The sequence below is a fragment of the Callionymus lyra genome, chromosome 6 (assembly GCF_982586985.1).
Source record: "Callionymus lyra chromosome 6, fCalLyr1.hap1.1, whole genome shotgun sequence".
Lineage (NCBI taxonomy): Eukaryota > Metazoa > Chordata > Actinopteri > Syngnathiformes > Callionymidae > Callionymus > Callionymus lyra.
The window spans coordinates 23,002,744-23,019,409 of NC_141823.1; the positions used below are offsets into that span (position 1 = coordinate 23,002,744).

General features: G+C 37.0%; 1 protein-coding gene across 1 annotated transcript in view; it reads right to left on the reverse strand.

Annotated features, from left to right (window-relative positions):
- Positions 1-16,666, reverse strand: part of map2k5 (mitogen-activated protein kinase kinase 5) — a 41,284-nt gene that overhangs the window by 6,786 nt on the left and 17,832 nt on the right. The window contains exons 13-21 of the mRNA XM_087794315.1: positions 15,658-15,706; positions 15,489-15,562; positions 14,313-14,363; positions 14,169-14,240; positions 13,219-13,248; positions 7,181-7,207; positions 6,861-6,893; positions 3,158-3,219; positions 1,943-1,988 (exon numbers count right to left, since the gene is read on the reverse strand). Coding sequence (XP_087650441.1) covers positions 1,943-1,988; positions 3,158-3,219; positions 6,861-6,893; positions 7,181-7,207; positions 13,219-13,248; positions 14,169-14,240; positions 14,313-14,363; positions 15,489-15,562; positions 15,658-15,706 — 444 coding nt within the window. The remainder of the gene's footprint in view (positions 1-1,942; positions 1,989-3,157; positions 3,220-6,860; positions 6,894-7,180; positions 7,208-13,218; positions 13,249-14,168; positions 14,241-14,312; positions 14,364-15,488; positions 15,563-15,657; positions 15,707-16,666) is intronic.

Sequence of the window (16,666 nt, forward strand, 5' to 3'; positions counted from 1 at the left end):
CACTCACTTTCCTCTCTGACGGCTGCTCAAGTTAGTGGAGGAGCAGAATCTACCAGAGAAGTGAAGCTTTAGCCAAGAGAGATCAAGGACATTCAACTCAGTCAATGTGCTTTAAATGTTGAGGCAAGTTTGAAATGACTTCAAAACTATTCTTGTGAAAAGAGTGATTTATTTTTTATGTCATTTAGTTGGAAGAGAGAAGGTTTTTTTTACTGTTCATCCTTTTCTTTGTGGTTGTATATTCAATGGATAAACAAGAATCAAGAATAAAATGTAATATTTTTAGGTAGTCTTTTATTGCTTCACTTCTTTTTAACTGTGATCAACTAAAGAATGAATGGATCCATTCATGAATCTGATGTCTATATTTTAGTCAAAAGTTGCTCATCAAGATACATTTTTTACCCTCAAAATCAATCAAATGAATCCCAAATAAATAGAAATCGATAGATGATTAATCAATGATGAAAAAAAAAACTACCAGAGGTCATTTGAGGTGTAAACTGAAGCTACAAGTTGAGGGTTTTACGCTCACAAATGTACATTTTGCTCATCCATCCTTAGCCTCCTACAGGAAGTCATAGACAAGATAACAAAAAGAATGCCAAAGAGAGGGAGGCAGCAGTGGGAGAGGAGTGAGGGGTGAAAGGGGACGGACGTATTAACATACAGATAGAATAGATAAAGTGTTTTAACGTAGACGGGCTGCTGGGAATGAAGCGAGAGCCGTGGAAGAGAAGGGAATAAAAAAAAAACCCAGAAATACTTTCATCAGAGAAGCAGAAATCCGTGACCTCATAGAAGTGATCCGGGAACTCGACATTTAGAAAATCAAATATACTTTTTTTTGAAAAACATCTTGGTCTTAAAGATCACAATATATCAACTTTCCTCAAACACAACCCATTGTTAAAACTTCCACTTATTCCTCGGCGTAGCAACATCCCTCTTCTCTGGTGTGAGACTGACAACGTGCCGTCTGTTAGCAGCTCTGCATTTACACTCTCAAACACAACACCACTAAACTTCACTCCTCGTCTCCCTGTGGGCACAGATGTCACCGTCCTCCAGTCCGACACACACATCAAAATGTGTCGCCGACATAACAGAACTGTATGAAGAACATTGGTGCCACACAGGGTGGAAATATTACGGAAAAGTACAACATCCCTCAAGCATATCTAAATCTGTGTGACTTGATGCCATCTCCATCCTTGCTTGTGTGGTGGCTAAAACTAACCATATTCTTACGTCTAGATAGTGGCGATGTTGGACCAAATAATTGTCCAGAATAATGAATATTTAGACCATATCTACAGCATCGACATCAACAGTAAAAGGGGAAATCTAACAATTCCCAGGACAGAATTGACCAAAGATGCCCCCTTATTCAACAGATGACCTTACACCTGACAAGATAGATAATCCTTTGCTAGAATCATGGGTGAGGTAAAGTGAGAACTGATTTATTATCACATCTGATTTGATCAGAATACATACAAAAATAAGTTTATACACTTAGATTTGGAAGAGGAATGCGACAATGAGGTCACATAGTAGTGGCAAACATTTATTTTGGGGTATTATCTTTAAGACTTCATTAAACTGAAAAAATCCTATTGAGCCTCTGGACTCATTGTTGTTACTGTCAATAAAATTAAATTATTCAACTTTTTGTTTTTAAAGCAGGTCTTTCTCCAACTTCAGGGTTTCGCGGAGAACCCTGTTTTCCAACCTCTTTTATTTTACCCCCCAAAAAAAAAAAAAATCCGGCACTGTTAATTTCACAAACAAAAGTAACTTCAATGGTCATTGGCCTCAAATACTTGCCAAACGAGTGCATGTAAAACACGGTGGTATAATTGTATATCATTCAATTACGCACAGGAACAACAACATTAACTTGAAAATGATTGCGCTCTGAGAGGACATCCTTACTTACCATGAGGTTGTTCGGGGCAGGCCTCTCTTTGGGTTGGCGTTTCATACTATTGAAAAACAGAATCAAACATTAGACTGAAAGAGATTTTAGACTGGTTTATATATATATATCCTTTTGAAATATACCCACTTTGAATTGTTGACATTATGAGATAAAAATGTTGATATAGTAGAACATACTGTATCAGGCACTTCTAAAGGAAACGTTTCATCCTATGAAAGTAAATATTTAATGGGTGACTGACCACTTAATGGTTTATAGGTCCAAAATAAAAGCATAAAATAGTCAATCTATGTATTAAGAGGATATGCTAGATGTGAACAAACATTTTTAAAATAACCTTATTTTTCTCTTGGAAAAATTTAATATCAGAAATGAATGTCTAAACAAATCTACTAGTTCTATACCTTTTAAAAATACTCTACATGATAGCACATTGAACCTAAGACATTATTTTAAAAGGTTAAAAAAAAAAAATCGAAAAAAAGAATCCTAAACCATTAGATGAACTCTGTGTTAACACACTCTTTTAAGCTTTTATAAATATGTAATTTGCAATCAAGCAACAAAGGACTTTGGGGTTATTGTGACGCATGTGGATCCACACAATATTTATCTTGCAACAGAAGGTTTGTATGGGTATGATAACAAACGGATCTTCTTCCAGGAAGAATGAACTGGGAGCAGCCATGGCACCCGCACACCTCACTGTGTCCTGAGAGACGTGCCCTGCTTGACTGGCTAAGAAAAACACCGAGAATAAACAACAGATGCTTCCGCCAGCTGTTGTACACCGACACACAGATACTGTTTGTGTGACATTTGGGTGTGTATTTGTACATTTCTGTGCTGCATAAAAGGTTACAAGAGGGTTATCCCGGGCTAATGGAGCAAATATTGTCTCTATCCTGCTGTATTAGTGATATCAATTAATCCCTGCGGGGAGAATGACAACAAAAAAAACTTTCACCGCATCGTCTAAAGTCAAGCTATTAGTACCGCAGAGCACCAGAACAAACAAGCTCACGTGGATCTCATTGTTTACTCCCCATTATGTTTGATTTCATTGAGCAGTTTGTGGGTTTTATATTTGAACAGATTTCATATTGAATCAGGCCAACAAGTTTGAAAGTAAGTAATGGGACATTTGAGCCCTCTCTGGTTAAGAGTTTTCAGTTCAAAGAGATATTTACATTGACTCATATTCAGACTTACCACTGGGTGATGAAGTGAACGAACTTCTCGCTGAACAGGCCGACCGGGAGAACAGGAGGGTCCTTTGGGAGAATCACAATCAGAAATCATCCTTAAGGCAAAAGATTATTAACTAGAAATGGCAAAAAAACGTATTGTAACGCACACACCTTTAGTAAATCAGCAGCCAAGCATGTTAGTGTGTGTGTCATCAATGGAGGATTGATGAAGCGTGTCATGTAGACCAGCTGTGCTTGACTGACCCGCACTTCATTACCTCATACAATTTGACACAATTGCTCTTCTTATACTCCCATGTGAGCATGAACCTAACCGGAATTCTCAGTTGAAATTAGAACTATCATAGTTTCAAACATTCTGTTTCAGTTCCATCTTAGTTTTACCGATAAGTACTTAAAAGGTCATTTGTTTTATTGCCATGTTTGTAGTTGGATGAAAAAAAAAAACACCTTTAAATTTCAGATTTTTATGTTTTTGTGTTTAAAGTTTTCATGTCCTTTACCAACATGATTTAACAAGCAATATACAGACTCCAGAAGATTAAAGCACATTAAAGAGACTGATCTATCCATCCATCCATCCATCTAACCACCTATCTAGAAAAAAATAATTCTTTATTTTAATCACTCAAGGCTTTTTTAGTCACTTCACCTTTATTCTAAAAATACATCTTGAGATATCACCGGTGACCATTTTCAAAGTTTTCCACTCTCAATTTTTTTATTTACCATTTTATTAATTTGATGTATTCTCTTTTTTTTTACTATGAGAAGTTTGCTAGGCTCTTCATTTAAGACCCAATTGGTATTATTAAAATAGTGTTTCTGGCTCCCCCTGGTGCAAGGACTACTTGGGTTTGATTTTCTTTTTAACAAAAGGAGAAAAGGCTTTAGTGAAATGTTCTGGTTTTATCTTCCTGGTTAGTTCAAAAAGACTGAGTATTTTATTTGTCCAGTACACTTTCTCCGTTTTTGACCCACTGATGTACAACAGTGAAAAAAATAATAAAAGACGACAGATGCAAATACGACCAACATTACAACAACCATAAATCTAACAATGGGTACAAAAGACAATTGGAAAAATCTCAAATATGTATGTTTTGACACTTGTATTCAAATATAAACCAAATGAGATGAGAAACACAGACACGAAACATATACTCTTGAGGCTCTCGGCTATGAAATGAAATCATGACGTCCTCGTCCACGAGCAGGAGTTTATTCAAATGCAGGGGAATTAAAGCTGTGAATATTCGACGTCCCGCTGCGCCGTTCAAAACACCTCTGGGCAGTGTTTTTTCCTCGTTCCTGAATGCTCTGATCGGCAGGCTCCCGCAAAGCATGATGCATGAACCCATTTAAATTAACAAAGAAATGGCTTCCTTCTAATCTTGCTGCACTTCACAGTGGTGCCGCCGCTTCAATGAGCAATACATCATAACACACACAGCACACACAAGTGCCCTTGAGCAGTGCATATCACCGCCGTGAGTGTGGTTCGGGGCAATCGCATGAAGTCATTCCAACCAAATCAACAGAAAAAACATTATTTAAAAAAAAAAGCGAAAAACGATGCATGTTGAGAACGCCCATACGTGTGGCTAAGCTAATGTGTGCACGCGCCTCAGACTAGTGCGGCGAGGACTCGTACGTCCAGCTGAGAGCGACATCAGAGCTTTGATGTGGCAGCAGGCGTCGCCGCCACAAAAGAAGAAGCTGCCTGATGAAAGCCGTGTGTCGCTGAATTATCCCTGGTCTCGTCAAAGTGCTTCACTATGAAAGATGATACGTGCACCGTAGGGCTACAAGGGTACAAGTAAATATACATGTCATTGTGGTGGAGCAATTATTAGGCAAAATTAGATTAGTAATTACAGGCTTGAAGATCGAGTGGGAGTTTGGAAGCGTAACCAGTAGGTGTTCTAAGGGGAGACGAGAGACAGCTGATGGTGGAAAGACCAAAATCCTGCTTTTATAGTTTCAAATGTTTATCGGAGTAGTTATCTATGATCTGTTAAGATATTTAAAATGTTCATTTTTATCTAATGAAGTGAAATCAAATCTAGTAAAAGTCCCAAACGGTGACAAACTTCTTCTTCTGTGTGTCCACAGACGTCTCCCGCAAGTGCAACCGAGTCTTTAACCACTTGTCTCCGGCTCTGAAGCACTTCATAAACCCTGACAGCGAGGGTCGGCCACTTCTGGCTCGGCTGAAAAATGACACCGTTTTCTCACTGCAAGGATAAATCGTAAAGGGCGCAGGAGAGGAAAAAAAAAAAAGTTTGAGCGATGTTTCCATCACGGTGACTAATGAACAGATCAGCCGGGTCAAACCATTACAACCTACATCATTTAATTATTAATGAGGTCTAATCTATAGCTAGTTAAGAAACAATGACTTGACATGTTGACCTATGGAATATGTACTGGATGTTTTTCCTTATGGTAAGAAAACTACCAGACAAATCTACACATTATAGTAACACAATAAATAAAAATGTCAGTGCAAGTTGAGTACATTATTATTCCACTCATAGTTGAGTCTTGCAGCTGATGTTCTATAAAAGCATCATCACAATAAATGGAGGGTTACTTTAGCAAAGGTTTTAGTTTGAGGCAAGGGTTCTCAACCACCATGCCAGGTGATAGTTCCAGTCCATGAGGCATTTATTTCTTAGCCATAGAGAAAGATTTATTTTTTTTATTTTTCTATGACCCCTGACATGTCAACAGCAAAAATAATAAAAGACAAACTCTATAAAGGACTATGTCGTTACAGAGAAACCGGCCAAGATTTAAAGTTAGGGTGAAATGTATTTTTCTTCCCATAATGTTTGTCGTTTATGTTATATTTGCTGTTTTTATCTGAAGGTCGGTCCGTGGACATGATGGTAACATATGTCAATTATTAAAATATATACATATATATATATCTCAAAAATAATTATTCAAAATTAATGGGGAAAAAGTAAACTATTAAGCAACACACAACACACGAAAACCTTTGTTCCATTTTTGTTGTGCTTATGGATATCACAATGAAAGACAAAGAGATTGGAAAATGCGGTATTAATTATGACACTTTTTAAGATTTGATTTTAAACAAATATATCATAGTATTTTAAATTTAAAACTTAAATGCCAAAAATCTGATAAGGAAGGTGACACTTGAGTCCATTAAGGTTCTAAAATTATACAAACATAATTTATCAGATGGACTGATAAAGGTTACTCTTATTTTAGCTCCCATTTTTAAAAGTATTCCATCTGAACGTAAACCACTTTACTTACTGCTTTTGTAATGGTACAGAAATGTTTATATTTAAGGTTAAACACTATCCCAGATTCTATTGTTCTTAGGTTATTTTCAATAAAAAGCCCTCTTTAAATGTATTCTGAATTTATATTATTTTATGCATGTTAAATCAAAATAAGGGCAAAGTATTTGTATCTTTCCATAAGAACCAAGGGAAAAGGCTTTGGTGTGGATGTTTGTGTTAGTGTCTGGCGACAGGTCAGAGCATGGCAGCCTCATACACAAGCATATGTATACCGCCCGAGGCAGTGGTGGCGGGTGAAGGGGTGGAGTGAGCAGGGAGTAAAGCCGCCTGAGTGGTTTGCTTCATTAGGAAACAAAATATAAGCTTTCCGGACCATTAGGACTGACTTTAGATGCAAAAGCACATAAGACGACGACTCACCTCATCAACGATGCATTGCAGTAACTGAAGTGGCTGGAAACAAAGAGACACAAGAAAAACATGTCAAGATTGTAAAATATTGTTCTGGGAGAAATTACCTGATATAAAAAGATGATGAAAGAAACAAAGTAAAAGATGAAACCATCCTTCAGATACCGAGTGTTTACTGTATGATGTCTTCTAATCTAGCAGCAGTTAGCTATTATTTCATGGCAAAACTGCAATTGAAACGAATGAGAAACGCAACCAAGAGTAACAGACTGTAGTGCGGGGGGGACCTTTATTTTCATTTCTGCACTTCGATCGCAATAAAATCTTACCATTAAAGAGCCCTGGTTCTTCTGAATCTGTAAGACAAGACAAGAGCGAGGGAAGAGGCGATAAGTAATTAGCATATCATAATCAAGGCGATGCACTTGGACACATTATGATCACTGGGAGAAAATTATTGCGTTCCTGGTGGCAATTTGTGGGTTTGCGTTAGCACCATTTACATAATGAAAACACACAAATGTTAATGGCCCCCGCTCTCATTTGTGGGGCTAAAAGATCCACGGATGCTAATTTTCAGAGTAGCACTTTATTCCTGCCCTCCAGGTTATCAAGGCGCACTGGATGGTGGATAACGGTTCTACACAGCGTGACCATGTGTTGCCATCACCCAACATGCTTCAGGTTCATGTCCACCAGTATGGATGACTTGATTTGGTTTCAGCATCCTTAGAACTTGAAAATACAAGTGTAAGATATCAGATGAAATGGCCGGACAACAGAGGTTTAAAGGATAAACATAACTTATTTAAGTTCTTTCTGTTAAAATTACACTTGTTGAGGCTTCAATACAGGACATTAGAGAGAAGCACCATGGAGGTACTTGATGTTTGTTAGTGCGCCATTTGGAGGAAGACCACTGTCAAATGAATTTACAGTTTTTGCCTATAACTCCATAAAGGAATAGATTTCTCTGAAAATAATCCCAACCCTTAGTCGACATGAGGGTGAGTCGAAAATGAGTGAAGTTTGATGTTTGGGTGAACTATCACTTTAAGAAAAACTCATTAAACAAATCTAAATCTTTTGTGAAAGAGGACAGGTTTATATGTTTACAAGAATAACTGGAACACATTACTGTTACAAAACATGTCAGTATTTCTTTTCGGATCAGGAAGCCGAACTGGTTGTTCAAGCTTAATTTTATTATCAACTTCAAAGAGTTTTTCACGTACTAAGTGTTCAAATTCAACAGAACGAACGTTGTATACATGTATAATATTTTATTAAAGAGATTATTTAAAACCTTTTAAGCTATGGTACAATATTTTCAACACTTTTAAATCTGAGAATCAATGATGAGCCGTATACATAATAAGTCCCTCTTGAAAAAGGCACCTATTTTTAGCAGGTGGGTTTGAAAGACTAACTTTGTACCCGTCACATTAAAAGCATAAATTATCAAAAGAGCTATAAATTTCAGAAAATAGATAAGTTAAAATCAATAAAGAGACTAAAGGATATATTTTTTTGAATATTGTTTTGATTCTTTAAGCGCTTTGTGACCCTGGTCTGGAAAAGCGGTATACAAATAAAAATGACTTACTTACTTACTTACATAAATATTCCTATGTTGTGTTTACCATTCTGGCAATAAAAGCTTCCGATTCTGGAAATGTATGCAAATACCTTCAAAAGATTAGCGAGTACAGCAGTACTCAAACCAAGAGGGAGAACCAGGGTAGATATAAACAGAGAGTGATAACTACTTTGAGAGTCTAATGAAACCTAAGTTTTGCGTCTAACCCCACAGGAGAAACTTTGAGATTTCATAAAAGAGAAACTCAGTGGATATTGTTGAAGTCTGTAGGAGGGAGTAAATTGTGTTTCCAAACGCTTTTGACATTGTAGTGAAACACGTTTTGATTCACTCAATTAAATGCAGGCTCTTCACACTCTAGAGACTCCTAAAATAACTCTGCATTGCCTGAATCACGCGCGTTAAGGAAACTATGGCAAAGTAATCTGCTTGGAAATAATTACTAGGTCCAAATTTCCCCACTATCAGAGTAAAGTGAGAGATAGATGTGAGATACAAATGTTTGTCACTTTGATAGGTAGGAAGGCGAGGAGAAAAAAACGGGAATCAGTTTTTCTAATTGCCTCTTCTGTGAATCCCAAACAAGGAGATAACACCATATTCAGCAACAGATTAAAACGACTCTGGAATGAATAAAGATTTTATGTTATGATCCATTAATGTAATGACTATTAATCTGAATAATTTGCAGCTTTTCCTTCTGAAAAATGTCTCAGTTACTGTCAATATCAATGAGAGATAGATAGGAAGGCAGTTCATGAAAGTCACTAGAGTTAATGCCAAAAATACTGTAGATTGAAAACCTATATTTTACATTAAAGCTGGAGAGAAAAGAAAGGTTTTTGATACGTTTGATGGATAGATAGATCCGTCTGGTATCTAATAACAACAAGTTGTGCAACAATTAGCCACTTTGGCGTGTTAATTCCATGCTGCTCACTCAAGAATACTCATTTTTTACTACTAAGCATAAAGAAGAAGTTATTATTTCCCTTGGCTAAAAAGTAGTGAAGTCGACCTGAAGGTTACGAGTGAAGGACTTCGTCTTACTGAATAGCTCTCTCAAATTAAAGAAAGAAGAAAGATAAATCTTACACTATGAATATGTAAAAGCTGATGAGCTTCATTTCTTTCAATTCACCATTAACGCACTGCCTTGAATTAATACTGCCAAAAGACTGTGGTAGTTTATGGAAGATGATTTTATGTACAATACAATTGATCACTTTAAGACTACATTTCAGTCCAACTCTCTCTGTGAGTCGTCGTCTTGACCTTGAATGTCTTTTGTACAGCTTTAGTGGAGAGATTTTGATGTCTTGCCTGTCTGAGAAGTACTAGAGCAGCTTTACAAAAACTGTTCAAGATCGTATGTTGCGACAGAATCTAAACATAGGGAAGACACTTGCCGTGTAATCGAAGTGGCTTCTCGAGATGGGAGTTCAATGAGAACTCAAAGAAATATAAATTTTGTCAACGACAAAGATTCACTTCATGGACAGTGTTCCAATGGAGGGATACATTACCGATTAGGAGTCATTTCATTTTCATCGTCTTGTCAAGTAGCAGACTTTGTGAAAGTAGATGGATTTACCCGCATCTATAGTTTTGGCCAAATTCAAAGAAAGGTTCAAACCATAATGACGTTGTGTCTGATGTCAACCAAGGTCACTGCCATCTTGGAAATGTGGTCTTCTGGTTTAAGACTGCGAGGCTATGGTAGCTAAAATGCATTCAGTTATCAGTCAAGTCAACCACGTCCCTTATTATGCAAATTCAGGGAATTTGATGAACAGTATAATAATCAAAGAAAAATGTCAGGAAAAGATTCATCCTGGACAATGTGTGCCAATAGTGAGGTCCTTTTGAACCAGGCTGTTAATATTTATTTGAATGTCATAAAAGTTGTTTTTTGGCAACTGCCAGCCTCCAGTGGACATTTGAGGAATGCTGCTATTTTAACTTTCGTATTAGCTTCACTTGGAAAATCCCTTTGGGAAATTTTGTTCAAGAGAAGATGTTGGATGGATTCACTAAATCCTACAGTTACTCTCATAATTATATTATTATTAGTATTATATTTTTTTTAACCAAAAACACCCCAACTCATAGTAATACATTTAATTAGATATTTAGCTAATGTAAAAGGACATAAGTAAAGATACAGTTTTGACGAAAAGGACTGTAACTCATAGAATTAATACTTTCAGCAACAGACAATGTTTCAAGAGAAAAGTTAAAGAACTCAGATTTTTTCCCATCTGAAAATTATTTTAAACGCAAGGGAATAACAACATAAATGGGAAGAACAACAAACACAGAGCAAGAAAGAGGCAACAAATCAATCAGAAGCAACAGCGCTGGCGGCTGTATACACATGCCATCAGATCTGGTGTCTTCAAAGACTTTCAGAGCGAGCCGTGAGAGAACTCCATTAACTCCTGACAAAGAATGCAAATGAATCACAACATGTGGTGAAGCGGAATTAAAGACACCATTTCTAATCATATCAAACATGAGGTGAAGACTCCACTCAAGACAGCAAACACAAATAAAAAATATCAATCCATGACAACGCATCAGCAGAACAAAAGCAATCAGACGCCACTTTAGGCATTTGTTGTATAAAGCAGGATTTAGACCGTCAGTGTTGAATGAGGCTTCAATAAGTAAAGATAAAAGCACTTTATAGCCGTTTCTGGTCCATTGTAAGAAAAGAAGACTTGAATGAAATGTGAATCCCTTAGTGCAAATTAACTAATATAGTTGATAGAATAAATTGGAAAATGAATAAAATAACATACAAAAAGGTTTTGCAAACAGAAGTTGCAATTGGAACAATCAATCACACTTTAACTGCTCTTCTACTTATCTTAAAATGTGGTATTAATCAGTAAAGTTAATATTATTTCCATGTAACCAACAACACCACAGACCATAAGTCTAAAATGAAATGGCTTTTGTTAGAAAATACTTAATAAAACTATATCAATAACTTGAATTTTAAGTGTGATATCTTCAGCCAAACAATATTCTAAAGATAAATGAGGGTTTTAGAATTTGGAATCTACTCATCGAGATAAATATATCTCCATATCAATTCCAAAAATAATTCCACTTTTAGCTAAACTGAATATAATTGATGACAAACATATGTTCTTGTTAATTTCCCATTTAGGCAGGTGTATATTTATCTTTCTACTCATCTTAAATACTCGACAATCATTAGTTCTGACGACGTGTGAGAAGTTTGTGATGAGCTTCTACTGATTTCCTTCTCCAAGGTAAACCTGACTAACTGTCAATGAAGTGGACTTCTCTGCGACACAGACAGCTGCGTCCGAAGCCTGAGGTCTTTGGTTGGCTGCGCCTGACGGACTGAATCCAAGAATTCTCACCATAGCACTCTGTTACAGCCTGCAGGTACTCTGTCTGCGGTTCCATATGGAGATGCAGGGAAATGAACAGATCCGAGGCAAAGCTGGGTTGCTTAGAATTCTCTGGGATGTCTGTGCACTGATAAACATTTGACGTGACACGCCGACTAGTTCTACTGGATCTTGTCCATAATAACATGGGATGGAATATAATTGGATAAATTAAAGTATAATAAAATGTTGAAGAGTCAAATTACATTACAGTAATACAAACTTTAAATCAAAAGAAATGGTTTCTATTTATACTATCAGTCAAAATAATCCCACTATTATCCTCATGAAAAATGATTGAAATTAAGATTACACTCTAGTCATGTTTTTTTTAGACAGCTTGGTATACTTTACAGAGTAACAGTCTTTACTGGACAAACCCTTCTCCTTTAAATGCCGTGAGTGAAGAATTCAAGAGGGAATCTGAGGTAACCAGATTCCGATTTTTGGATTACTGGGATTAACCCATTTTAAAAGGACTAATTAAGATCAGATGGGATTTAAAAGTAACTCCAGCGTTGGGCAATTACATTTAAGCAGGAATTTAACACAATGCAATGAGGGTAGAGAATCATTTGGTGAATTTTAACAGACTTTTATGATTAGAGTCATAGCAAGAGATGGGTAATATTGATTTTTGATATTGATTTTTTTTTAATACACTGAAATCATCACTGCTTCTTGAGACTGCATCAGATTGCAGCTGACATACAACTGGTTGCATCAGATGGCACCATCCTCTCGTGAGCTTATTCATGTTACGTTTCAATTAGACCCGCGAACAATATACACCTAGATCGTCGGATTCTCAAACGTCAAGAGAAGACAGAATGGCCTCTTAGTGCCATTGATGAAATTCTAATCATGCGGGCCATAATTGGATGCAAGAGAGAATGCGTGTCTTGGAAAGATGACACCAAGGGACGCTCTTGCCAAATCCAAATAATCACACCCAGGATGCAAATGAGTTCAGAAAATAACAGGATTTAAAAAAAAATGTGATCACATCAGGCAACTGACTTTAATCAATGACTGTGTGTAACATATTTCGGGAGAAAATAGATTTATGGGTTGAGAACCTTGTAGACTACCATATGTTCTCAAAACAAGTACATTTTATTATTCATTAATCCAAACAATACAACTGGCTTTTGGGTGATTAATTATATTCTGTGTTCTTTTTACCGTTATACAATAATAAATGACATGAAAACATTTCCTTATATCGCTACAAAGTGGACTTTCCACCTTTATTAAATGAGCTTGTATCGTCTAAATAATTTGATCATTTTACTATAACAGGTCATTTATCAGCCAGAGAAATTTAAAAAAAACTTACCTGTGGATAGGGGAACATGCCCAGAGCCAACTGTGAAAGAACATTATTGAGCGTTAGCTTGAAAAGAACACCTATAACAACAAGGAGGGAGACTTGGAGGGAAAACTTTACAACTTTATATGATGTTACACGTACTTTTAACCTTTTTATTGCCTGTGGGTCAAGGTGAACGACCTCCCTTGATTCCAGAAATACATATGCAGCAGTGGAGGTTGTTCATTTTCGGTCTTGACCCATAGTCCGCACAAGAGTGATATCAATACATGAATTCAGCGTCACATAAAACCAAAACTTTAAGATATTTCTAAATCATCACAATAAACAAGTGGTAGTATAAACAAATTCTGGGCACATAGTGGGACTTTCAGTCTTTGATTTAAGCTCTGAGGCCTCCTGCTAATAACACTTGCTCATCAAACCACGTCGACCATTAGTTAATAAGCCCTCGCACCGACCACCAGCAGAGAGAATAATCGAAGGATGAAGGAAAGGGAAGGGAAGGAATTGCTTAGTTACTGGCTCTACTTGTATTGATAAGTGTTATTTAACACGTCTGTGTGATTCCAAATCCTCAAAATGCTAAATACCATTAGAAAATAATTATCTGAACTGAAATAAACAAAGTTACTTATTATTTGTTTGAATAAACTCTAATTGTATGACCCTAGGATCAGATACATATTCATGACGTCAGCTCTCTTGTTACATAACCAAGTCATATTTGTATATTCAATATTCAAATATGTGACCAATAGTTCACATAGAAGGCTAAATTAATAAAGGGACAGCTGCACGCAGACAGATGGACAATCAATAGTGTCCGATGGAAATGCAAATACACTGTGAGATAATAGTCTGTCTATCTAGTACTCTAGGGACACATCAAAAGTCAATCTTCTGAACAACAATCAAAGGAAAGAAAAATGCACTTTTTAAAACCCCAGTCTTACCTCCATGAAGGAGATTCCAACACTCCAGACATCTGCATGAATACCATACTGTTCTCCTGATATCCTCTCCGGCTGTGAAATATAAGCAACATCAATCAAAATAAGGACTTTTAAACAATAAAAACTGGTTAACTGATCTCTTACCGCCATATATGCGTTAGTTCCAACATAGGTTTTTGCAATGGAATTCACCAACTGTGAAGAAAAATATCCAACGATTATGACTTGTTTAGAATTGCTATCAGGGTAAAGCTTGCACATGCCACTGACACTTGTACTGTGTTTCAATAACGAAAGGCTTCAGGCAGCTGCTGAGAGACCTGGAGTTTCTGCTACAAACAAGCTTAAAATGTAGACTTATTTAAATTTTCCTAAAAACAGATTCCTCATGTCAAGGCTTCAATACAAGACAGACATCACAGAAGAGCACCACAGAGGAATTTAGACATTTTTAAGTGTCTTTTTGGAAAAATATGAAGACAATTAAGCTCCAGTCGCTACATGTTAGTCTTTAACTCTAAAAAGAAACAAATTACTCTGAAAATAATCTCAACCCTTAGTCGACATGAGGGTGAGTGGAAAATGACAGAAAAATGTGTCATTGTGTGTGTTAGTGTGTGTGTTTATTTACACAATGGCACATCAATGACAGCCCAGTGATAATGGCTATTTTCCCTTGAGACCTTTTTTGTGGAATGTTTGTGTCCGGGTTCATGTATTCTATTACTACTAGATACACCGCAAGTATACCGTATATATACTGTAAGAATTCCCCTTGAAGAAAAATTGAGTGAAAGACGCACAAAAATGAACAAATTGCCCTTTTGATCATTAAAAAGAGATGAAATGATTTTACGACGTCCATAAAACTATAAGGTTCAGCATTGAGCACCTTTGGTAAAAAGGCAGGGTGTTTGGAATGTTTGGATGGGGAAGATGGAGCCTCAGGGACAGATGTTTTGGGGAAACCTTGAAGACCAGTCCCCCGAGGCTTAATTCACACACATGCACAATGCTATTGTCTGTCGCCCACGCTTTCCCTCTCCCTGGTTGAATACATATAAATGAGGCCCGGCCTTTTTGGTGCAGGTCATAATTATAAGAGTTTTTTCGGAGGCTACGGAACAATGGAGTGGAGGGGGGGTTAATGTAAGAGACGGACCCTTGGGATGCCACTGTTGCTTGGAGTTGAAGATGAATAGTGTGATTGACAGGTTGACCATAGGCAGGAACACACAGAGGGGACACAGGATGACCGCACTGATGCTGTCGCGTTACTCTGCGGCGTCCTTCCTCTCTCGCGAAAACAAATCAAAGTACCTGCGTGCTGACACCAAAGTCACAGAGCTTGACTTGTCCTCGGGTGTTCACCAGCATATTGGACGGCTTGACATCTACGGAGACAAACGGCGCCGTAGAAGTGCAACATCAGCACTTTATTCTTGACAAAGTCTCTCTCTTATTTTTCTTTAATATCTACTTTACTCACCTCTGTGAAGAATCTTCAGACTCCACAAATACGTCAAACCTTTTACAACCTGCAGGAGAATACATGAAAAAAATGCTTAATTTGAAACAAGCGTATTTGAAAGCTGAATCTGTAAGAGCTTCTCTATCCACAGGATCATCCAGGAAGGTCTTTTCCATTAACGTGGGAAAAAAAGAAAAAAGTTCATGGATGTCGTACAAGGCCTTAAGAGGATGAGCATGTGTTTAGCAGCACAGGTCACTGATGTGTAACAGGAAGAGGTTAAGACATGAATCACACTTGGCTATTGTTAGACTGTCACTGTTGACGTGTCGCAGATGATGCCCTTGAATTGAAGGTGTGCCATTTTATTATGGAGCGTCAAGGTTTTGGAAATGAACATTCAAATTGACGGGAGAATTTGCTTCATGATGAAAATAATGAGGCTTAAAATTCCGCCATCAAAGTGGTATGTAATATAGCTTATTAATAAAGTAACAACATGTTAAGGAAGGTATCAATACACACCTTAATACAGATGTATATACAGTATATCATTTTTTTATATTTGAGCTATGAAATACCAAATAATGACACTAAAAAAAGTAGTTTGACTGAAAATGATCAAATAATCTACACATTAGAGACAACATTTTGACTCATGCTTAAACTTTGAATTGAACTCTTCATCTTGAGTAGCTATTCGAGTTGAAAAATAAAATACACACCGATTATTCCCATTGGCCTAGATACTACTGGCACAGATCCCAATAATTCGGAGGCAATTAGTTAATTTCTTAAAGAAAAACTAATAAAAAGAGAGTGGCTTTTTAGAGCAATTTGAACATCAAGCTGATCCGTTCAAGCGCATTTATTTAATCCACAGCAGCCTGAGAATGAAATAAGCAACAAAAGCCCTGATGTCCTGCTGGTTCAACGCCGTCCGAGGTTCGCTGCTTCACGAACACCCAGTCTGTGATTCTTTATTTCTTCCTCTAATGATAATTAAGAAGTGTGATCGGGACGAGGA